This window comes from Microcaecilia unicolor, chromosome 7, assembly GCF_901765095.1.
Source record: "Microcaecilia unicolor chromosome 7, aMicUni1.1, whole genome shotgun sequence".
Classification (NCBI taxonomy): domain Eukaryota; kingdom Metazoa; phylum Chordata; class Amphibia; order Gymnophiona; family Siphonopidae; genus Microcaecilia; species Microcaecilia unicolor.
In genome coordinates this window covers 58861052-58885668 of record NC_044037.1, presented here as the reverse complement: position 1 = coordinate 58885668, position 24617 = coordinate 58861052, and the positions used below count along the sequence as shown (strand labels likewise).

At 41.0% G+C, this 24617-nt stretch overlaps 1 protein-coding gene across 2 annotated transcripts in view; it reads right to left on the bottom strand.

The window, feature by feature from the left end:
• The window catches only part of DACH2 (dachshund family transcription factor 2), an 847419-nt gene that overhangs the window by 144279 nt on the left and 678523 nt on the right, over positions 1-24617 (bottom strand). For both annotated transcript variants that reach the window (XM_030209554.1, XM_030209555.1), the window contains 2 exons: positions 9513-9648; positions 7894-7974 (listed from right to left, as the gene is read on the bottom strand). In XM_030209554.1, the coding sequence (XP_030065414.1) occupies positions 7894-7974; positions 9513-9648 (217 nt within the window). The remainder of the gene's footprint in view (positions 1-7893; positions 7975-9512; positions 9649-24617) is intronic.

Below are 24617 nucleotides of genomic sequence, written 5' to 3'. Positions count from 1 at the left end.
GCCTCCCACTTAGTCACCTCTCCCCTCTCCAATCGGTCTGCTGCCCGTCTCATCTTCCGCCAGGGTCGCTTTACTCATACTACCCCTCTCCTCAAGTCGCTTCACTGGCTCCCTATCCGTTTTCACATCCTGTTCAAACTTCTTCTACTAACCTATAAATGTACTCACTCTGCTGCTCCCGAGTTTCTTTCCACACTCGTCCTTCCCTACACCCCTTCCCGTGCACTCTGCTCCATGGATAAATCCTTCTTATCTGTTCCCTTCTCCACTACTGCCAAGTCCAGACTTCGCACCTTCTGTCTCACTGCACCCTACGCCTGGAATAAACTTCCTGAGCCCCTACGTCTTGCCCCATCCTTGGCCACCTTTAAATCTAGACCGAAAGCCCACCTCTTTAACATTGCTTTTGACTCGTAACCACTCACCTCCATCTACCCTCCTCTCCTCCTTCCTGTACACATTAATTGATTTGATTTGCTTACTTTATTTTTTGTCTATTAGATTGTAAGCTCTTTGAGCAGGGACTGTCTTTCTTCTATGTTTGTGCAGCGCTGCGTACGCCTTGTAGCGCTACAGAAATGCTAAATAGTAGGAGGAGGAGGAGCCAGCATTTGTAGTGCACTGGTTCCCCTCACATGCCAGGACACCAACCGGGCACCCTAGGGGGCACTGCAGTGGACTTCAGAAAAAGGTCCTAGATGCATAGCTCCCTTACCTTGGGTGCTGAGCCCCCCACCCCCCCAAACCCACTCTCCAGAAATGTACACCACTACCATAGCCCTTAGGGATGAAGGAGGGCACCTACATGTGGGTACAGTAGGTTTGTGGTGGGTTTTGGAGGGCTCATATTTACCACCACAAGTGTAACAGGTAGGGGGGAGATGGGCCTGGGTCCACTTGCCTGAAGTACACTGCACCCACTACAACTGCTCCAGGTAACTGCATACTGCTGCGATGGACCTGAGTATGGCATTTGAGGTTGGCATAGAGGCTGGCAAAAAAACTATTTTTAAAGATTTTTTTGAGGGTAGGAGGGGGTTAGTGACCACTGGGGGAGTAAGGAGAGGTCATCCCCGATTCCCTCTGGTGGTCAGTTCGGGCACCTTTTTGAGGCTTGGTCGTGAAAAAAAATGGACCAAGTCACCCAAGTGTTCGTCAGGGACACCCTTCTTTTTTCCATTATCGGCCAAAGACGCCCATCATCTAAGCACACCCCAGTCCCATCTTCGCTGACATGCCCCATTAACTTTGGTCGTCCCACGATGGAAAGCAGTTGAGGGCGCCCAAAATTGGCTTTCGATTATTCCGATTTGGGCAACCTTGCGAGAAGTACGCCCATCTCCCAATTTGTGTCGGAAGATGGGCGCCCTTCTCTTTCAAAAGTTCACCTCCTAGACAGTCAGGTGTTCAGGATATCAACAATAAATATGCATAAGATAAATCAGCATGCACAACCTCCATTCTATACAAATCTGTCTCATGCACATTCACTGTGGGAATCCAGAAAACCTGACTAGCTGGGTGTGTCCCAAGGACTGGGTTGAGAACCCCTGGTTTAGGTTGATGATGACCAAATGCTGACACCATACAACTCATTTAGGGGCCCTTTTAGTCTGGAATTAACGTGTTATGGGATTTTACCCACCTGCTAAGCCCAGATTTAATGCAACACGTTTTTAGGGGTTTTTTTTCTTTCTGTTATTTGCAGATTATGCATTAATGTGCCCATTAACATGTGATGTGGGGAAGCATGTTGTGTCTCCTATTTAGCTAGCTCGTTAGCACTTCCACACCCATGCTCTTTCCATGCCACACCCCTCAGAGAAACATTCTTAAAAATGTAATAACACATGGTTAATGCCCTTTAGTAAATGGGCCTCTTAGTAACAAAATAAAATGAGTTATTGATTAGGTCCAATCTCCATCAAAAAAGGTACCCACATCAGTTATTAATGCGAGGTTATGATTCTGAAAAGTCTCCGCAAAGTGATCAAGTATTTGGCTGGAAAAGAAATGGAAACAGAGCCATTCTGTAACCTGTAAATGTTTCCAGAACAAGGCAAATTATATTGTTTGAGAAATGTGTAAATTGACTGAACTGCTATTGTTTGTCGCATGCTGTTTCTGTGGTTAATTAAGGAATTGGTTTCTCATGCAATCAATAGGGCAACTGACTCAAGCTTATAGAACATTCTCTAGAAAGTATTTTTGAGATGAAAATACAACAAAAATGAGACTATGATATAACTGGACAAAAGTAAAATTCTGTACTTTGTTAATTCCAGGCCCTGCATACTAACCTGCAAAAATGTTTTTGTATTAATACACATTTCCAAGAGATTAGCTAATAACTGCAAATGAACTCTTGGCTCATTTATACCTTTAGCTAAACTTCATGTGAAAATTCCGTGGTTGCCACAGCTAGGACCTTTGCACATTCCAGACACTGAGATGAAAGAGAAAAATTTTTTAGATGCTATTTGTGTGATGATACCATCAATTAAAGAGCCCACTAGTCTGAATTGAAGGTCCCCCTGGACCATCTCCCCTGGGGGGGGGAGTGGATCTCCATTCCCTAGTAGCCCAATGGGCTTGTCTTCCTTCCCAGCCCTAGCCCTGATATGGGGATAGAATAGAAGAAACCCCCCCCCCCCCTTCCCAGAATTCCTGCCCCTTCCATAAGTTCAAGGTAGATTAGAAATCAACAACATATCATATAAATAGGTCTTGCATGCTAACATGTTCTATAATATCACCATAAAACAATAACCTTTGTACTTTGCTACATCTACAAAAGAGCACCTAAATTTTGGTGGCAGAAGTAACTATTGTATAATGCAAGTGGCTGATAATGCACCTACATTTAAGGCACAATCATTTATAGATCGTGAAAATGTTTGCTCCTAGATTACAAAAGAATTTGTGTAACTTCTAGTATTCTATAATCCAAGAGAGTAAGTATGCTCCATCCAAACAACTCCTATGCGAATGCCCACCTGCAAATCACATCTAGACATGTACTTATAGAATAATTTAGCCAGAAACTGCTCATTTATACGAGTATATGCCTAAAACTAGTGAGCGCCTTACAGAATTACCCTCACAGGGCCTTAATGAGTCAACTGACAATAAAAGTAGTCTCAAACTTATCCAACTCTAAAGAAGTCAACTAATTTAGTGCCCTGTTTATTTATTTGTTACATTTGTACCCCACATTTTCCCACCTATTTGCAGGCTCAATGTGGCTTACATAGTACCGTAGAGGCGGTTGCCAATACGGTTGATAACAAATACAAAGTTATGTTAAGGTCAAATGAGGCAGATGTGAATCAGGCGTTATGGGGTCGAGGGGAATGAGGATAGTAGATTGTCCAGTACAATCATTGGTTATGCTGTGTTGCTGGGTATGGGGATTTACGTTGGATCGGTGGGATAGGCCTTTTTGAAGAGGTGAGTTTTTAGTGATTTTCTGAAGTTTAGGTGGTCTTGGATTGTTTACAAAGGTGTGCTAGCATTTTTAGCATGCGCTAACCACGTAAAGGTCTTTAATATTCCTATAGGCATCTACACAGCACATGCTAATTTTTAGTGCGCACTAAAAATGCTAGCACACTTTTGTAAACAGGGCCCTAAATTACTAAAGTAGGCATTTTTTTCAAGCAGTAGAATAATATGCATAATTAAAAAATGTATGATATGAAACTTTTTATGATATTGACTTGATGTCAATATAAAAGTGACAAATATTGTCAGAATACCATGGAGGCTGATATTCAGTGTTGTAGTGAGCAGAAAAGTTAACCAGCAAATATGATAGGGAGGGGTGCTTCATAAATTTGCAAAAAGACACATCCTTGAGGAAAAGGAAAAGATGGACAATATTTGTGGCTGCAGTTTTATCCATGCTTAACCCTACCCTTAAGTTTGAAGAAAAATTTTGACTGCCTCCAATGATATAGAAAACTTACAAGGGCAAATATTTAAAGATTTACAGATAGAGCTACTACTATGCCCTACCGTGTTTGCTTGTACTAACACTGGGGCCGTTTTACTAAGCTGCTCTAGGCGCTAACGTGTGCCTTATGCAGCAAAAAATGAATTACCCTGGGATAAACTACAGCGTCACATGGTTGTTTATGAATGCAGGTGCCGTAACCATGCACTAAGGGGCCCTTTTACAAAGGCGCGGTAGGCTCTACGCATATGCAGTGTGCACCAAAACGAGACTACCACCAGACTAGCGCGCACCTTTGGTGGTAATTTCAGGTTTGACGCGCACTCATAACAACTGGACAAATTATTTGTTTATTTCCTATTGCACATGGCGTTTCCTGCATTAATCAGCAGTTGGCGCGTGACGATCAGTCATCGTGCATGTAGCACGTAAGCCCTTTCTGCTAGATCAATGGGTGGTGTTAAGGACTCAGGCCGTAAATAAGTGCACGCTGGTTTCAATTTTACTGCAGGCCCTTTTCTCAGCCCATTGAGGAAAAGCTCCTTTTCCCAAACACGGTAAAAACTGGTCCAGCGCACACCCAAAAGACGCGCTCACACTAGCGCAGGCCATGTTTTATCATAGCTTAGTAAAAGGACCCCTAAATAATTTTTTGAGGTGACATGTCCGGGGCAAAGAATTAACGTTCCTGTACTAACCAGTTAGTGCACAGATAATGCAGGAGCTCTTACCACCTATGAAATAGGTGTCAGTAAGTGCATCAGCAGTAATTATTAAAAATTGCTTTGCACTAATGGCAGCTTTAACACAAGGTCATTAACAGAAAAACATAGAAAACCAGGATTTTGATGGCTATGGTAAAAATGGCCTTAGCGCATGGGAAAGACTCGTGTAAGGGAACGCTAAGGCCTATTTTTACTGGCGCTTAGTAAAAGGACCTGTTGTTAACATGGGTTATTTTTACTGTAGGTTCTGTTTTATGCAGTGGAACCTAGTTACTAATTTTTAAATGTGTTAAATGTATTAGTGCATGCTAAAGCAGTAGCATGCATTAGTAACTCTAGCTGTTAGACACTTTTTTTCTTGGGTAAAAGTAGATCTAAACTGCCAAAGACAGCCATATCTGAGCAAGCAGAATGTTAGGTGCCCTTTTATTAAAATACACAACAAACCGTGTCAGTAAAATAAGGCTTTTTTGTTTGCAGGTTGTCGGTGCAAAGTAGCTGTAAATAATTAATGCAGGAACACTTTTTGCCTCCTATTTAGGGAGGCGCTAAGGGCCTGATTCTATATATGGCGCCTAAAATTAACACACGCTAGGCAATTATGCTTATGTGTATTCTAAATACCATGCTTTAGGATACACTTAGGTGTAGGTTATACCACTGAATCTAAGCACATCCATTTACACCAATGAAAAGCTGGTGTAAATCCATGCCCATAGATTTACACGCACTAGTCCATATTTTATAACAACGCACATATATTTTAGAACGCCCATTTCCATGCCCTTAACCATGCCCCTTTTAGTATCTGTTCATTAGAATTTATGTGTAGTACATAGCAGAAAACGCTTAGCAATGTACATGCGTAAATTCTAATTTTTTGCCAATTAATGTTTGTTTCTTGTTAAGAGCTGTTAACAATGCTTAACAGCTTGTTAAAACAATTAATCTACGTGCGTAGTTATAAAATACACCTAGATTTACATGCAGAACCGTGTGTAAATCTAGGCATGCTATATAGAATCCGGGAGTAAGTGTTTCCATGTTAAGTCTGTGTTACATAAGAACATAAGAGTAGCCATACTGGGTCAGACCAATGGTCCATCTAGCCCAGTATCCTGTTTCCAACAGTGGCCAAGCCAGGTCACAAGTATCTAGCAGAATCCCAAATCGTCCTTGAGTGTCTCCTAGTCTTTGTACTTTTGGAACAAGTAAAACAAACTGATTCATTTCTACTCATTCTACATCACTCAGGATTTTGTAGACCTCAATCATCTCCCCTCAACCGTCTCTTTTCCAAGCTGAAGAGCCCTAACCTCTTTAGCCTTTCCTCATATGAGAGGAGTTCCATCCCCTTTATCATTTTGGTCGCTCTTCTTTGAACCTTTTCTAATTCCGCTATATCTGTGTTATTCTGGTAGTGCATGCCAATCGTAACACGCTTCCCCACCCATTCCCCTCCAAAAACATATTTCTGCAAAATAAATAATGTGTACTTAGCGTGCAGGACATGGCGAATTACTACACAAAACTTTAACGCATTTTGCAAGAAGTATTTTCCTGTGCACTAACTATGCATTAGGGCTTAACATCCTCACACGTACTTAATAGAAATTCAGAAAAGGGGAGGTAACAGAGGCTGGGCTTAGTTCCTTATTATCCACAGCAGTTTCAGAGAAGTCAGCTGTCTCCTAGTAATGCATGCACCTCTGGTCATATAGACAAAAGGCATTCTGGAGAGCATTCCAGAGATGTGTTTAGAAACAGTATGCATATATTTAATTTCCAATATTTTTTACTTACTCCATCATTTTTTTATACTTTAATTGCATAGGAACCCAGTGTTGAAAGAAAATATACATGGGCACCACATCTTTGAAAATCACCTTAATTTATGTGGGCTTAAATGTAACTGCATAAACTGTTTCCTCTAAGTTGAATAGGAGTCCTCCAGCTGCATTGCTGTCAGTTGGGGGTGGTGTTTCAATACTGTGTTTTCAATGGCGAGAAACAGGCAGGTTCCTTGCAGTCCTGCAGAGCTTGCTTGTCCCTCATTATTCAAAATGCGATAGTGAAACAGCACCCCCCCCCCCCCCCCCCCCACTGGCAGGACTAGGTAGAGGACTCCCATTCAACTTAGAGGGAAGAGTGCCTGCCTACTTTTGCAGTTAGACACTCCATCAAAAATGTACTCCAAAATGATAATCAATTGGGAACTTTTGTCTGTTAATTTACAAATGAGAGTGTAACCTATATATTATATTACTGACAATAAATTGAAATTAGATTGCACCTTTTATCCAACCAGCATTATAATGAACTTCAGAATCTATTACAGTCCAGCTACATATAAACTAAATAATCTGATCATCAACTGCTGGTACCTGATCATGATGACAATTATTAAAAAAAGCAGGAAGGTCTGGAGAAACAAAGAGGTCCTTTTACTAAGCTGCAATAAGTACTAACACGTGTATATCGCATGTTAAAAAGCTCTACTGTGGGGAGGGGGGTGCGGTCAGGCACCCAGTAATACTTTTGGGATTGGCACGTGCTACCCACTAGTTAAAAAAACAGAATTTATCTTTTAGCCCTGGGGGCATGTCTGGGGTGGAGAGTAGACGTGTTCAGTGTTAATCGATTAGCGCAGCTATATCACCGCATGCTAACCAATTACCATGTGGTTAGCGCATGAGCCCTTACCACCTAGACAATAGGTGTTGGTAAGTGTTTCTACACTAACAGGGAAAGTAACGCATGGTCATTAATGGGAATAATGGAAAATGGGGCAATTTTACCATTGCACTAAAGTGATCTCAGTGCATGGGAAGCATGCTGAGGATAGCCCTGGTCACTTTTTAGCACAGCTTAGTAAAAGGGCCCCTAAGTGAATTTGCTTATAATATTATTGTTCCAAACAATAAACCAATACCTCCACCCTAGATTACAAATCTGCCATCTTGCTTGCAAGGCTTCAATTCAGCCAAAACACAGTGTATAAGGATCACAGAGTATAAAATATTCTGGTAGTTCAAATTTGTAAAGTGTCTAGTCTTAAACTATATATTTATAAAACATTCCTACAGCACAGCTTCTAAAAATGTTTCACAATCAATATATTACTAAATGACAACATTTTGCTGGACAAACCTGAGCTCAGGAGGATGGGTTATGACTGTGCTCTTAGTATACATAAGAAAACTCGTACTCCACCTTTTTCCTTGTGGATCTTTTTAAGACTGGTCCCAGTATCCTGGTCAGTGAGCTCTCCTTCTCTGGTGTTAGTCAGCATAGCTATGAACAAGAGATTGCAACTAAATGTCATAGCTGGCAAAAATAAGGTACTAAAAACAGAGCATGAAGAGGAAATACCTTCCAAATATCTCTTCTTGGACAAAATTTGGACATTCATGCATCCTTTTCAATTATCTACTTAAGAGGCACTTTTCTCATAAATGTCCGATTAGAGCAAAAACAGTTAAAAACTGGCAAAACCCACAAATTTTTCCTCCATGCAACAATAAATGGGAAAGTGATCTATTCATAAGAATTATCTAGTAATAAAAAATGATTGAAAATGCACTGACTTCTAGAAAATATATGCGTATATTTAAGGAATTAACAATTGATTGGCTAGAGAAATTTAAGTATAAAGAGCAGGTGCTAGAGAAACCATTGATTTTATTGTCATTATGTATTCAGTCATACATTTAAGAACACTAATCTTATTTAACTGTCCTAACTGAGCCTTTTTGCTTGTTTGCAATTTATAGACTGAAGTTCAAAAAAGATATTAAAAGGGTCTTACACTGTGTATCTTAGCAAGGGAATGCTCTAATCAGAGAACAATAAAACAGTGATTTTTTAAAACCAATACTACATAAATTTCAATGCCTCTCAAAGTACAGCCAAGTAAATCAAATCCAAGAAACAGAAATTGCAGTTGTCTGTATGAAGCTGACTTGCTAAGCTGTATTAACCTGCACTATTGGACAACAATGAATGCTAAACCACATTCTGGTTCTTCATGAAAATAAATCAGCTCTGATGTGTGGCAAAATAAAGAGCTGAATTACATGAAAATGCCAAGTAGCTTATAAGTTAATGAAAGTTCAACAGAGCTTTAGTTAACCCTTTTACTGCATATTGGCCCTGAAAACTTATCTATATCTTAACTTTCTCTAATGTGGGAGCTGATGCTCTGAGGAACAATCTTAAAGGGGCAGGAGGCAAAAATGTTTCCCACAGCCCCTTCTTAATATGAATCGTATATTACTACACACAGTGGCTGAGATGTATGCATTTTTTTCTGACTGCACATACAATTTTTCCTTAAATTAATTACCCATATCATCTATCTAAACTCTTATACACTGTCTTATCTGTCTATATGTTCCACCCCTGCTTCTCCCCTTTGATGTCTATTAAGATATGTTAGTGTTATTATGTGGACATTGTATGTAGCACATTATGTTATAATGTGTATGTGCTATTATTTGAATATTTAACTGATGTAGATCTTCACTGCCTATATCCAGGTTAAACCTGAAATACATGCCTTGAGTGAATTTCTTCAACAAGGTAGTAAATAAATCCCTATTATAATGAAATAAATAATAAATGCTTGTGTCAAACATTCCCACTTCCAAGGGGTTCTCACATTGCTAGTGACCTAGTGGTACAAACCATACAGCTGCTTAAGTAGTCTCCTCCTTTCCCAATTTTCATTTGTTCAGTTTTGTGGAAGGAGTGAATTCTTCATTCCCCCCACCCTCAACCACCAACGGCTTAAATTTTCCAACTAGATAGAAAGAAAATATGGCAGTACCAACCAATTCTGTCTGGTGTGTTTTCAACCTGGGATGGAGAACTGGATACACTACTGCTTTGATGTGAAGAAGCATGGCTCCCTGGCCTCTGAGTGTCTTCCAGAGATGGTGATGGAGATGGGCTGTCCTGAATCCTCTCCTTAAAATGAAAAGCCATAAGTATATCATTGTTATTAGTATGGTAATGAGGGAATTATTTAATTTTCAGTCCCACAGGTTATCATACTCATAACAACACATTTCACACTGTTAACTTAATGTTTCCCTTGGACATAAACATATTCTCATTCATACAGTTCAGGCATGAACATGTTTTCTTTTAACAGCAGATCTGGTTTGTCTGTGTTTGCTTGGAAGCAGCAAATAAGATTTGATGACAATCACTTTCTAGTGGCTGGAAACACTACATATAGCACATTATTAGTGATACATTTGATTCAGATTAAGTGATCAGGATGTAACATGATGAGCCAGAGGTTCCTTATCCAAGCCCCAATAGACACAAAAGCATCACAGAACGGCTGTCAATGATGTAAGGATTTTCATGTCACATATGAGGCAAAAGGTCACCCTTAGTTGAAAACATCATATGCATTGCCCATGTGATATGGGTATTTTGCTTTTTTCAAACAATCCAAATCTTCAAAATCTATCCATCAAATACCATATTCTATCTTTGAATTTCTTTTTTTGTATGAGTGGGGGGAAGGGGGGTTCCTTCAAATTTGTAGTTAATTGAATATAACTGGAATTCAGAAAAGACAGCTGCCTAAAACCGGAAGTATGCCACAGAATGTGTGATTATTTCAATTATATATTATCTATAAATCATATTACAATTATAAGAATATAATCATTGCATACTGAGACAGACCATAAGGGGCATAATCAAAAGGGGCGCCCAAGTTTTCCTGAGGACGTCCTCGCAGGACGTCCCGATGAAGGGGCGGGGAAACCCGTATTATCGGAACAAGATGGGCATCCATCTTTCGTTTCGATAATACAGTCGGGGACGCCCAAATCTTGAAATTTAGGTCATCCCTATAGATGGTCGTCCTTAGAGAGCCAGATGCTTTTCTGCTTCTGTCAGTGTGTTGAAGATTATAGTTTAATTTTTGTTTTTTGAATTAAAGATGTGAAATAGTGATTTTGCAATATTTTATAGGTATCCCCTAATGAAGCCATAATACCAAAACCTGGATCCAAGTTGGGAAACATGAGTACTGTTACTATCGCACTTGAAGGAAAAACAAAGATTTTGAGATCTGAAGATCTTAATGAGCAGCTGTATACACACAAGAGCTGGAATTGATCTTATAATGAAGATAAGTGGTTTTATTTTTGATATATATATATCAATTCCAGTCTTGTGTGTATATATATACTAGTAAAAAAGGCCCGTTTCTGACACAAATGAAACGGGCGCTAGCAAGGTTTTCCTCGGAGTGTGTATGTTTGAGAGAGTGTATGTAAGAGTGAATGTGTGTGAGAGAGAGAGTGAATGTGCGAGTGTGTGTGTGAGAGAGAGAGAGAGTGAGTCTGGGTGCGAGTGTGTCTGTGAGAGAGAGTGTGTGTGTGTGCAAGTGCGTATGTGAGACACAGTGTGAGAGAGAGTGTGTTTCACACAGATACAGTGTGTGCGAGAGAGAGAGAGAGTGAGTGTGAGACACAGACTCTCTGTGAGACTGAGTGTATAAGACCAAGAGAGTGTGTGAGTGACTGTGTGACACATAGAGAGTGAATTTGATACAGTGTGAGACATAGAGTGTGTGAGAGACAGTGTGTGAGAGTTGGAGAGAGAAAGACATTGACTGTGAGAGAGAGAGAGTGTGAGAGAGAGAGAGAGAGAGAGTGTGTGTGACAGAGATACCTCCCCCCTCTGGTGTCAGCCCCCCCCCCCCCTCCCTCCCTCTCTCGTCAGGCCCTCCCTCTCTCTCTCTGGTGTCTGATCGTTACTGTGCAGGACGCTGAGCTCTGGCTGTGCTTCAAGGAACTGACCAATCCTATTTAATAGAATGCACCTCCAACATTCTGAAGCAGAGAAACCTTGTGTGGTTGGTCACTTCTGCTTGTGACGAACCCTGAAGTATGTGATGTCAATTCAGGAGATGGATACAGAGAGCAGGAATGCCTCAGCCATGCAGTCAGCTTCAGAATGTTGGAGGTGTGTTTTATTATATAGGATAATACATTTTTAGCATATATATTAGGTGTGGTTAATATATGATATGAAAAAAAACTTGGACTGTTGATGTTATTATCCATAGTATATACCACTACATAAAATCCTGCATCTAGTTTTTATAACTAAAAGAATCCAGTATGTGTATTCCTTCTACCTCTGCATGTGTATCTTTTCCACCTTGCAGAAATATCTAAATACATTTGTCCTATTTCATTGATCAGAAAAATGGGTTGCCTTATTTGCATGGCATTTGTGACTCCTAGATGTTAACAGTTCAGGAATTCAATCATGATAAGCAAGGAACAAGGATTCTTAAGTGTCTGCTATTTATTTAGATGCATACAATTTGCTGTTTAGGGGCAGTAGAAAAATCATTCTGGAAAGGATATTGGACTAGATTCAGTAAATGGCACCCAAATTTGTGTGCCGAAATAAACGTGTGCTGAAGGGTATTCTGTAAACGGCACTCCGAGTTGGGTGCCATTTATAGAAATAGCATGTAGTGCCAGGATCTGTACCCATCTTTAGATGTGAGAATTTACACCTACTGAAATCTGGTGAAAATCCTTGCACGTAAGATAAGCATGGATCCTTCGAACTCTATAATACTATGTGCATCTTTAGTGAATGGCCCGATCCATTCATGCCCCTCCCATAGCCCCCTTTTTTTAGTTGAATGCTAAAAAATTTGCACACACATCTTTATAGAATACTGCTTAGCAAGATGCACGTGCAAATCCTAATTGTTGCCAATTAATGCCAATAATTGATTATTTGCACCCAATTATTGGCGCTAATTGGTTTGTTACTCAATTAAATTGCATGCACAAATTAGGCATGCACCCACATTTGCACGTGCAATTTTGAGCACCACATACAGAATCCAGCGAATTGTGTCAAATACTGGACAATTTCTATGTTAAGAAATGCATAATGGGAGCAACACTAGTGAGCAACTGTGAGGGGGACATGCAATTCATTTTTGCTCATGGAAAGGTTTTAAAAAACTTCTTATTTTATGGGAGAAAAACAGCTTTTGAACCAGAAGGAGAATAACAAATAGCATACACTACTGTGTGCTAATACCTTTAACATGCATTATTAATAACTAGGTCTCACTGCATAAAATAGGACTTGCAGTAAAATAATAAGACATAACATTGGCACTCACACCATTCTGTACACAAACACATCCAATTATATCACACTACAAGTAATTTCACTATAAGTTTGGCAAGACAATGGCTGCAGCTTTATTAATAAATTTTAAAATATGCACTGATTAACTTATAACATACAAAGTTCCCTTCCCCTACAGCCATTCAGTGCTGAAATAGCTGTTCACAAGCTCCATTTAATACCCTCCATTTTACTCCATCCCCTGAGCATTCTGCGGTGCCGCAGAGTTGTGCCTCATCCCATGGCGGCGACACACATGAGTCTCCAATCCCTGGGCCTTTGTATAGCCCTCAGCATTCAAGTAATGCAATAACATTTCAAACTCATCCTGCCAACCACCTCCTCAGCCCTGCCCTCCCACAACAATCCCTTCCCGCCCCTCTTTATACCTTTTGCCTACTCCAACCCACTCTGCCCTGATCCATGTTTCTAATCAATCATCCCCCTGTTCACTCCCTTCCCTCTTTCCTTATGCTAATCCCAACCTCTCCAGTTACTACCTCCCATCCATTCTCCATCTATCTTAACAATACCCTACTCCATCTTCCCTCTTCTCACCTCATACCCTTACCACTCCCCCCACATTCTCCTCCCCCTTCACAAACTCTCCCCTGGAGTGCGCCAGGTAGGGCTTGGCCAATATTATCAGCTCCCAGTACCAGACCAAGACCTCTTTTAATGGTGTTAATGCAGTAGCAAACATTAGAAACTCTAGTTGGAACTTTAAGTACATAAGTATTGCCACACTGGGACAGACCAAAGGTCCATCAAGCCCAGCATCCTGTTTCCAACAGTGGCCAATCCAGGTCACAAATACCTGGCAAGATCCCAGAAAACTCAATACTTTGCTAGTGTATCAATCCAAAGGAAAAGAAAGACTGATTCAGTCCTCAATATATGATTGGGTGTGCATTACTTGAAACCAGGGCATTGCAGAAAATGGGACAGAAGGGTAAAAAAAAAGTCTTCCTTGCTATGAATTGTACGGAGACTTTGTTTTGTGAAAATAAATGAGAAAATATATTAACTTAAAGGGCTGCTTGGTAATTCTGATGTGAAGGAGAGAAACCCATGATGTAAAACTCCAGAGATGACTTACCTCTTTGCTTAGGAAGGAAAGAGACAGAAAGTGGTGGCAGTCACAGCTGGACTTGAGATGGCTGAGTTGTCTCCAGATTTTAAACTGTGTGTGTTTTTGCTTTTAAATGTCCCACTATGCTAGCACTAATGCTAGATGAGAATAAACGGTAGTTTATATGCTAAGCAAGTGTTTTGTTAATGAAGCATATAAAAAAGGGGGCACAGAGAATGGGATCTTAGTGAATGAGGATGCATTTGAATGTGAGCAATGTCAATGAATGGCATGTGCTCCTACATCAAGTAATGTTGTTACAGAGTCAAAGCATTCTTCTGAGAAATCTGTTGAAATTTATACGAAAAATTATTTTGTGCTGGTACTCCCTACTTCGTGTACTAGTATTGAATCATGGAAATACTGAGATTGTTAGATTATCTAAAAGATACATAAAACACTAATTAAAATACATTTTCTAGGTAAAGAGTTGATTATTTTAAGTTTCAAGATAGGAAGTGAACTGTGTAAGTGGAGAATTTTCCATTACCACAATATGCAGATGATATGAATTTGGGTTAAGAAGTTTTAACAAAAGGTGGATCTCCCGCTTTCTCTTTCTTTAGATCACATGGAAATAAGAAAATTGAGAAAAATAAAGGAATGTGGATTGATCACTTCATAATAATAGGAAGATGGCAGGGAAGAAAAATATTATTTTTTTCAAATAAGAACATAAGAGCATAAGCATCAACATACTGGAATAGACCAAAGATTCATTCAAACCCAGCATCCTGTTTCCAACAGTGGCCAATCCAGTTCACAAGTACCTGACAAAATCTCAAAAGAGTAAAACAGATTTTATGCTGCCTATCCAAGGAATAAGCAGTAGATTTTCCTAAGTCCATCTTATTAATGACTTATGGACTTTTATTTTAGGAACTTGTCCAAACCTTTTTTAAGCCCTGTAAGCTAACTACTTTTACCACATTCTCTGGCAACACATTCCAGAGAATTACATGTTGAGTGAAGAATCTTTTCTCTGATTTGTTTTAAATTTACTACTTACAAGTGATTTATGTCTACCCATTTTACTCCACTCAGTATTTTCTAGATCTCTAACATATCTCCCCTCAGCCATCTCTTCCCCGAGCTGAAGAGCCCTAGCCTCTTTAACCTTTCCTCACAGATAAATTGTGCTATTCCCACTATAATTTTCATCGCCCTTCTCTATAACTTTTCTAATTCTACTATCAGGGGAATTTTCAAAAGAGAAGGGCGCCCATCTTCCTGACACAAATCAGGAGATGGGTGTCCTTCTCTCAGGGTCACCCAAATCGGTATAATCGAAAGCCAATTTTGGGTGCCCTCAACTGCTTTCAGTCGCGGGGACAACCAAAGTTCACGGGGGCGTGTTGGCACCGTCCCAAAGGTGGGACTGGGGCGTGATTACGAGATGGCCGTCCTCGGCCGATAATGGAAAAAAGAAGGGGTCCCTGACAAGCATTTGTCCGACTTTACTTGGTCCATTTTTTTTCATGACCAACCCTCGAAAAGGTGCCTGAACTGACGCGATGACCACCGGACGGAATCGGGGATCACTTCCCATTACTCCCCCAGTGTTCACCAACCCCCTCCCACCCAAAAATAAATTTTAAAAACATTTTTTGCCAGCCTCTATGCCAGCCTCAAATGCCATACCCAGCTCCATCATAGCAGGATGCAGGTCCCTGGAGCAGTTTTTAGTGGGTACAGTGCATTTCAGGCAGGCGGACCCAGGCCCATCCTCCCCTACCTGTTACACTTGAAGTGGTAAATGTGAGCCCTTCAAAACCCACCCGAAACCCACTGTACCCACATATAGGTGCCCCCCTTCACCCCTTAGGGCTATGGTAGTGGTGTACATTTGTGGGGAGTGGGTTTGGGGGGGGTTGGGGGGCTCAGCACACAAGGTAAGGGAGCTATGTACCTGGGAGCAATTTCTGAAGTTCACTGCAGTGCCCCCTAGGGTGTCCGTTGTTGTTCTGGCATGTCAGGGGGACCAGTGCACTACGAATGCTGGCTCCTCCCATGACCAAAGGGCTTGGATTTGGTCATTTTTGAGATGGGCGTCCTTGGTTTCCATTATGGCCAAAAACCGGGGACGACCATCTCTAAGGTCGACCATCTCAACATTTAGGTTGACCATCTCTAAGGTTGACCTAAATGTTGAGATTTGGGCATCCCCGACCATATTATCGAAACAAAAGATGGATGCCAATCTTGTTTCGATAATACGAGTTTCCCCACCCTTTCGGCGGGACATCCTTAGAGATGGGCGTCCCCGCTCGATTATGGCCTTCCACGTCTTTTTTTGAGATATGCTGACTAAAACACATGAAGGTTTTGCATTTTTGCATGTTTACAGATATTTTGTACCTATTTTTCACTCAGAGTTGCTTCTGTGATGTGCAGGAAAAAAACCTAATCATCCAGAAAAATAGTGATTTTTTTCTTGAGAAAATAGATTCACAAAGCAATTTTCACATGCTGAGGGCCCTTTGTATAAAGTGGCGGTAAGCCCAAAGCGAGCTCACTGCTCATTAAAAAGGAAGTACCACTAGGCTACCTCAGCAGCCTGGCAGTAGTTCCCAACCCTAGCGCTATCATATCTGGCACTACAAAAATATATTTAGTTTTGTAGCGCCAGTGTGTACCCAGCAGTAATCGGGCAGTGCCATGTGCTACCCTGTTAGTGCTGGGTTAGTGCAGGAGCCATTTCCACCACTTCAATGGGTGGCAGTAAGGGATACCCCCCAAATGGCCATGCAGCAAGTGCTTCACTTGTCGCATGGCCATTTCTTCAAAAAAGAAAGACCTTCGTTTACCCGCTGTGGTAAAAGGGGGCCTTGGCGTGCCTCATAAATACACAGTGACACCAGTGCAGCCCCCCTTTTGCTACAGCTTGGTAAAAGGGGCCCTGAATTTGCCATTTTTTTCCCTTTAATGATCAGCTTTCCATAAATCTCCCTACTTTCCAATTTTGCCAACAGGACGTTCCAATCCTCATCGGGCAAGTTGAAATCTCCTAAAAGTAGCTCCTTCCCTTTCATACCAAGCTTTTGAATATCTTCTATCAGATCCTTGTCTAGCTTCTCCATTTGTGCCAGAGGTCTGTAGATAACACCCATGTGGATATAAGTTCCATTATAATTCTATAGGTTACCTGTATCTCTCTGGCATTTAGGCACACACACATACCAGCTCTGTAGCTGGCATTAGTGCCAGCACCTAAGTGCATATGCATTATACAGGTATCTAATTTCAATTCTTTTTTAGAATAAGTGCTCTCCGGGGTCCTAAATATGAGTACTCAGTTATAGAATTACACCCTTATAAGTAATTTCCATATGAAACATTACTACTATGAAGCTTACTTTTGAAAAGTTACTTCATAAAAGAGTACTTCTTGAGAAAACATCACAAAATGCATTAAATTTGTCATTTTTGCAGTTTACAGATATTTTGTACCTATTTTTCACTCAGAGTTTCTTTTGTGAAGTCACTTTGCATTTTAGTACACGAGGACCTAATTTGAATTCAACAAAAACTTGTGTGAAAACATATCTTTGCAAGCTACCTGTCTCATAAAAACATAACTACATACATGCATAAAAAGATAACTATACCTCAGAGAGATGTAGTTAGCTTTTTTATTTGAGTCTTCATAGTAAAAGTTTGCAAAGAATTCAGCTACTATCTCATTTGCATGGGCAGCAAAATGATGTGTGTATGAATGAGTCCATTAAACTGCAGGAAATCTCATAGATAATATATTGGCTTCAAAGCAAGAAAAATGAAAACAAAGATTTAGAGAAACAAGTTATTTTTTTTAGAAAAAAAAAACAGCATATAGAAAGGAGGCAACTTTATTTTAATGGATTAGCTTAGTACCCTTTCTGCTTTATTTTGGCTCTTTTTAATTTATATTTTTTTACTTGAAAAGAATTATGCATAAACATTTTTATTAAGCTTTTCCAAAATACTAATCATATTATCTATTACATAACCAACAGCTAATCAAGATATACCATGTCCATGTCTATAACTTGAACCCCCCCCCCCCCCTTTCACAGGCTCACCTAATTTCCATCCTCTCATTGCTAAGCTCCAGAAGCAGAGATCTTGACTCTTGCATCTTCACCACTCCTTCCAAAAATGAAATTTCCAAAGCTATTCCCCCCCCCCCCTCCACACACACACACACACACACACACACACACACACACAAATTAAGAATACTCAGTCGAGCCAGGGAGATTAACTCCTCCTGCCACTAGGTTTCTCTCAAACGCATGTCATAGGGTATTCAGAATTAAACTGTGGGCTCTCTGGGGCAGTGACTGAAGATATGAGTCCCAGTTGCTCCTGCCTCTGCTTATGTCAGGTTCAAATTGGCACCAGTGACCCCTAGAAGTGTTACTGTATTACTACAGCTAGAGGTCAAACTGCCATATAAGGTTGCAACTACTCCCTATATCACTCTTTCACTCCATTTATACTTCTTGGGCAAAGTCAATTTAGAGGTTTCCTTCTTCACTTTAAATAGTAATAATTACATTTCAGCAACGTCATTTGACTGGTACACCCCCTTGTGCATGCAACACTTTCCAGCTCTTCTTGTTTCTTTTTATATTCCAAGAGATTTCCTTACAAACCTCTTTAATAACCAGAAATTAAATTCTCACTTCTGACCACTTTTTCCTGCGCATATTGATCAGGAAATTCAGTTTTCTCAGCATAACTATTCCTAAACTTCATTAACTGCTTTTACACATCATTCATACTGAACCTCAAACTGTGGAGGGGCATTTTTGAAAGTGACGTCCAAGTTTTGATTTGGATGTCCTCGCAAAATATCTCGATCCAGGGGAGGGGAAACCCATATTTTTGAAACAAGATGGACGTCCATCTTTCGTTTAGCAAATACCGTCAGGGATGTCCAAATACTTAAATTTGGTCGTCCCTAGACATGGACGTTTCTGATTTTCGGTGATTTTCGAAACCAAGGATATCCATCTCAGAAACGACCAAATGCAAGCCCTTTGGTCATGGGAGGAGCCAGCATTTGTAGTGCACTGGTCCCCCTGACATGCCAGGATGCCAACCGGGCACACTAGGGGGCACTGCAGTGGACTTCATAAACCCACTACCCACAACTGTACACCACTACCATAGCCCTTACGGGTGAAGGGGGGGCACCTAGATGTGGGTACAGTGGGTTTGTGGTGGGTTTTGGAGAGCTCGCTGTTTCCTCCACAAACGTAACAGCTAGGGGGAGGATGGGGCTGGGTCCGCCAGTCTGAAGTGCACTGCACCCACTAAAACTGCTCCAGGGACCTGCATACTGCTATCATGGACATGAGTATGACATCTGAGGCTGGCATACAGGCTGGCAATCAATATTTTTAAAGATATTTTTTGAGGGTGGGAGGGGGTTAGTGACCACTGGGGGAGTAACGGGAAGTCATCTCTGATTCTCTCTGGTGGTCATCTGGCCATTTTGGGCACCTATTTGTGCCTTAGTTGTAAGAAAACAGGTCCGGGTGAAAACATCTAAGTGCTTGTCAGGGACGTTCTTTTTTTTGATTATGGGTCAAGGACATCCAAGTGTTAGGCACGCCCAAGTCCCACCTTCACTACACCTCCGATATGCCCCCTTGAACTTTGGCCATCCCTGCGACGGAGTACAGTTGGGGACGTCCAAAATTGGCTTTCGATTGTACCGATTTGGACGTTTCTGTGAGAAGGACGTCCATCTTCCGATTTGTGTCGAAAGATGGGCGTCCTTCTCTTTCGAAAATGAGCTCGTTAGCCACCCAAAACCATCAGATTTCTCTCTCTCTCACTCTCTCTCAGGAGCAGCCTTCCCAAAACACTTCCTTCTAGCAGCTCAGCTTCTGTTGGTCTTCTGCAAGTCCCAGCACTGGAGTTCCCAAGGAGCCAGTGTCAGTGCCCTTCCCAACAGGTAGTTTCCAGGGCATCACTCTTCAGGCAAATTTAATTGTGCATGTCATCTTGATTCTGTAACTGTGTTCATAGAATCTTAACCAATTTTAAACAAGTTTTAAAATTATAGTGACTTTTTCCCCAATAAATCTTTTATCCTATTCCTGATGTTCACAGACACCAAACACACAAATAATCCCTATCAACTCTCCAAAAATACTTTGGCCAATATTCCAGTCTCATCTAACCAGGCTCCAATGATTTTATTTATTTATTTGTTACATTTGTATCCCACATTTTCCCACCTATTTGCAAGCTCAATGTGGCTTACATAGTACCGTAAAGGCAATCACCTAGTCCGGTAGAGGAAAAAATACAATTAGATGTTAGGGTGGAATAGGGTAGGTAAGATTCAGGCACATTAGGGGTTGAAGATAGGAAGGGTTAGATAATGTCCAATATGATCTTTGGTATAGATGTGTTGCAGAGTTGAGGCATTTATGTTTGGTTGGTAGGGTATGTCTTACCCAACAGGTAGGTCTTTAGTGATTTTCTGAATTTTAGATGGTCATAGATTATTTTCCACAGCTTTTGGAGGTGCATTCCATAGTCGTGTGCTTATGTAGGAGAAGTTGGACGCATAGGTTGTTTTGTATTTGAGTCCTTTGCAATTTGGGTAGTGGAGATTCAGGTAAGTTCGTGATGAACTGGTTCTATTTCTGGTTGGGAGATCAATCAAGTCAATCATGTAACCTGATACTTCACCGTAAATGATCTTGTGGACCAGGGTGCAGGTTTTGAAGGTGATACGTTCTTTGATCGGAAGCCAGTGCTGTTTTTCACAGAGGGGTATGGCACTTTGGAATCGTGTTTTACCAAATATCAACCTTGCTGCTGTATTTTGGGCTGTCTGGAGTTTCTTTGTGAGTTGTTCTTTACATCCCACATAGATTCCATTGCAGTAGTCAACTTGGCTTAGTACCATTGATTGAATTAGGTTACGGAATATATCCCTCGGGAAAAGGGTTTTACATGTTTAAGTTTTCACATTGAATGAAACATTTTCTTTACAGTGGAGTTTACTTGGGTCTCAAGTGTAAGATTGCGGTCAATTGTAACGCCTAGTATTTTGAGACTATCTGAAATGGGGAGGGTATAATCTGAGGTGATTATGGTTGTGGGTTTGTAATTATTGTGCTGGGATGAGAGGATAAGGTAGTGTGTTTTCTCAGTGTTCAGTTTCAATTAAAATGAGTTTGTCCATGATGTTTAAACCACGCTTGATGTCATTGGTGATTTCTGATAGGTCGTGTCTGAAAGGGATGTAGATTGTGACATCATCAGCTCAGATAAATGGGTGGAGACCTTGGTTGGAATAGAACTTGGCCAAAGGGATCATCAATATATTGAAGAGTATTGGTGACAATGGTGAACCTTGAGGTACTCCGCAGTCTGATTTCCACATTAGTGATATGTTTGTGTTAGATATTACTTGGTATGTTCTGGTGGTTAGAAAACTCTTGATCCATCTAAGTGTATTTCCACCAATCCCGAAGTGGTCTAGAAGTCGAAGTATATTGTGGTTTACCATATCGAATGCACTCAACACGTCGAATTGGAGAAGCATGCTTTTACTCATGGCTATTTCATTCTTGAATTTGGCCAGGAGAGTGACCAGTACAGTTTTGGTGCTATGAGGTGGGTGGAATCCTGATTGAGATTCATGTAGTAATGAGAACTTATCCATATAGTCAAAGAGCTGTTTGGTCACCATGCTCTCCATCAGTTTGACTACTAGTGGGATAGATGCGACTGGGCGGTAGATGGTGAGATTGTTTGTTTTTTTCTTTGTGTCCTTCGGTAAAGGAGTAAGTAGGATGCTGCCATGTTCTTCAGGGAAAAGACCCTGTTGGAGCATGTAGTTTAGGTAGGATGTAAGGTCTTCTATAAAGCAATTGGGGGCAGATTTGAGTAGGTGGCTAGGGAAGGTGTCCAATTTGCAGTGGGTACTGGAGAATCTAAGAATTGCTTGGGTAACTGATTCAGTGGTGAGAACAGAAATTTTTGACCAGCTGTGATTTGCTGGGGATTCTCCAAGGTCAGAATCTAGTTCATTGATGAAGCTTTCAATGTCGGTGTTGTGCTGAGGAAGTGTATTGCGTAATTTTATTATTTTGTCATTGAAGTATTTTGTGAGTTTATCTGCAGATGGAATATCTGAGTTGGATGTGGTGATTGGAGTGGTGTCTAGGAGCTTATTTAAGAGTTGAAATAGTTTCTTAAGGTCTTTATAATCTGGTCCTATTTTAGTTTTGTAGTAGGACCTTTTGGACTGTCTTATTGCATATTTGTATTTTCTTTGTTTTTGTTTCCATGCATTGAGTGATTGCTCATCTTTTATTTTTTCCATGCTCATTCGAGTTTCCTGGTTTGCGTTTTGAGTTTTTTTAGTTCATCATTGAACCATGGGATCAAGTTTTGTCTTCTTGTTACTCATATTCTTAAGGGTACTATTTTGTCTAATATGATTTTACATGCATCGTCCCAATCAGAGAGGCAGTGTATGGAGTCCGTTCATGGTTTCCAATCCTGGTCGTATATCTGTTGCCAGAATTCTTTTGGGTCTATTTGGCCTCTAGTGCAGTAGGTAGTGTGTTCTTGTTGTGAGAGGGTATGTAAAAGGGGATCCGGGAAGGCACGCAGAAGGGGGGTGTAGGCAGCCGGGGAACCCCAATGGGGCAGACTTCATGTGCACAACACCCACATTCAGAAAGCTGCGCTACCAGAGGCAGAGAGGTTGGCCGGGTTAAGGAAGAAGAGGAGGAACTACCAGTCCCAGAATCCCTCTCTTCCCCACCCGGCTATGCAAGAATTAGGGGAGGAGATAGAAGATTGGGAAATGGTCTCTGAGGGAGGTGATGAGGGCCAGCTGGAGAGGTTGGGGGGGGGGCGGGGGAAGTTGAAGAGGAGGATAAAATGGAGGTTGCTGAAGGACTAGAGGAGGAACAGATGGAGATTGGAGCTCTGGCTCAAACCCAAAAAGCTGCTGTAAGAGGGTGGCTAGCTGTGCCTTGGAGAGACTGGTGGAAGACCAGAGGAGAGAGACTGAGGCGCTGGCGGAGATCTCTACTAAAGAGGAAACAGGTGCAGCCCCTGGGAGAGAAAGAAGGCTGGGTACAATTGAAACCCCAGTCTGAACCAGGTGGGACCAAAGCTGTGTAGCTGTGCTGTAAGAAAGACTGTGTAAACTGTTTCATACTGGAAAGGTCTGGGCCTGCAACCTACCAAGCTATTGTGTTTTCTTTCTGATAATGTACTGTTCCCTAAAAGAAGTAATTTTGGCTAAAGTGAAGTTATATGGACTGTTTAAACCCTGAATGAGACTTTGGCAGCAAACCTTAACAACCTGGGAGTAAGGTGTTTTCCTTTTTGTATCTATGCTGAATGGAAGCAAGAAAATAAAGTTCTTTTTTCTATAAACGTTTTGCTTGATTGAGCCTCTGTGGAAACAATAGAGAGAGGAAGAAGTCCTGCAAGCTCTCAAGGGGTCTGGCGCTGAGCTCCCAGAACAGGCCAAGGTGGTGTGGAGCGAAGCAACAGTCGGGTGAAGAAGGAAGCTAAGCGGGGTTGAGCCCAGCTGGGTCCTGGAAGGGGGACCTAGCTACATTGTGTATGGTATGATTCCTTGTTCCGCCAATTTAGGGATAGGTTTAGTTTGTAGTGATCGATCCAAGGTGTCTCTGACCATTTGGTATCTGTTACTAATATGTTGTGATCTGTGGACAGTTTGTGGGAGAGGAGGTCCAATGTGTGCCCTTTAGTGTAGGTAGCTTGCATTAATGGCCATTTGAGATCCCATGAATGGAGGAATTCCATGCAACTTGTGCATGAGTAAAGTTTGGGTCTTCAAGGTGGAGGTTTATGTCACCTAGTATTAATATGTTAGAGTTGGTTACGCAAATGTTTGAAATGAAGTCCATGAAGTTAGACTGGCATTCGTTCCAATTGCCGGGTGGTCTTTAGAACAGGAAGCAGTTTAGGTGATTAAGCAGGGATTTGTTGTGAATTCTGATTGAGGCAATTTCTAATTGGGTTGTTATAGACTCAGCAGTAATTTCGGTGGTGAAATGGGAGTGGTAAATTAATGCTATGCCTCCACCTCTCTTTTCCTTCCTGATCCAGTGAGTAATTTTGTATCTTGGGGAGCAAAGGTCAAGGATTATAGGATCCTTTTGATCGTGGATCCAGGTTTCGTTGATGAAAAGTAGATCAAGGTTTTCAGACGTGATCCAATCAGTTATTGATGCTGGGTTTTTTTACTACGGATCTGGCATTAATGTAGCCCACTTGAACATTTTGATATGAGGTTTCTATAGTTGGAGATATGTGGATATTCGTTTATTGTCATTCCCTAGTTAGTGTGTGTTTGTTATGGCCTTTCTTTCCAGTTTGTTGATGGTGTCCCCAAATAGGAATTCTTCCTTTGTTTTGGTGATCTTTTGGACTGTTTTATTGCATATTTGTATTTTCTTTGTGTTTGTTTCCATGCATTGAGTGATTGTTCATCTTTTATTTATTTCCATGCTCGTTTGAGTTTCCTGGTTTGTTTCCCTTCTCCCAACAGCTTCAAAATTATTAATACAGCTCAGCATTCCACAACCTTTTTTTCCTTTCCAAAATAATT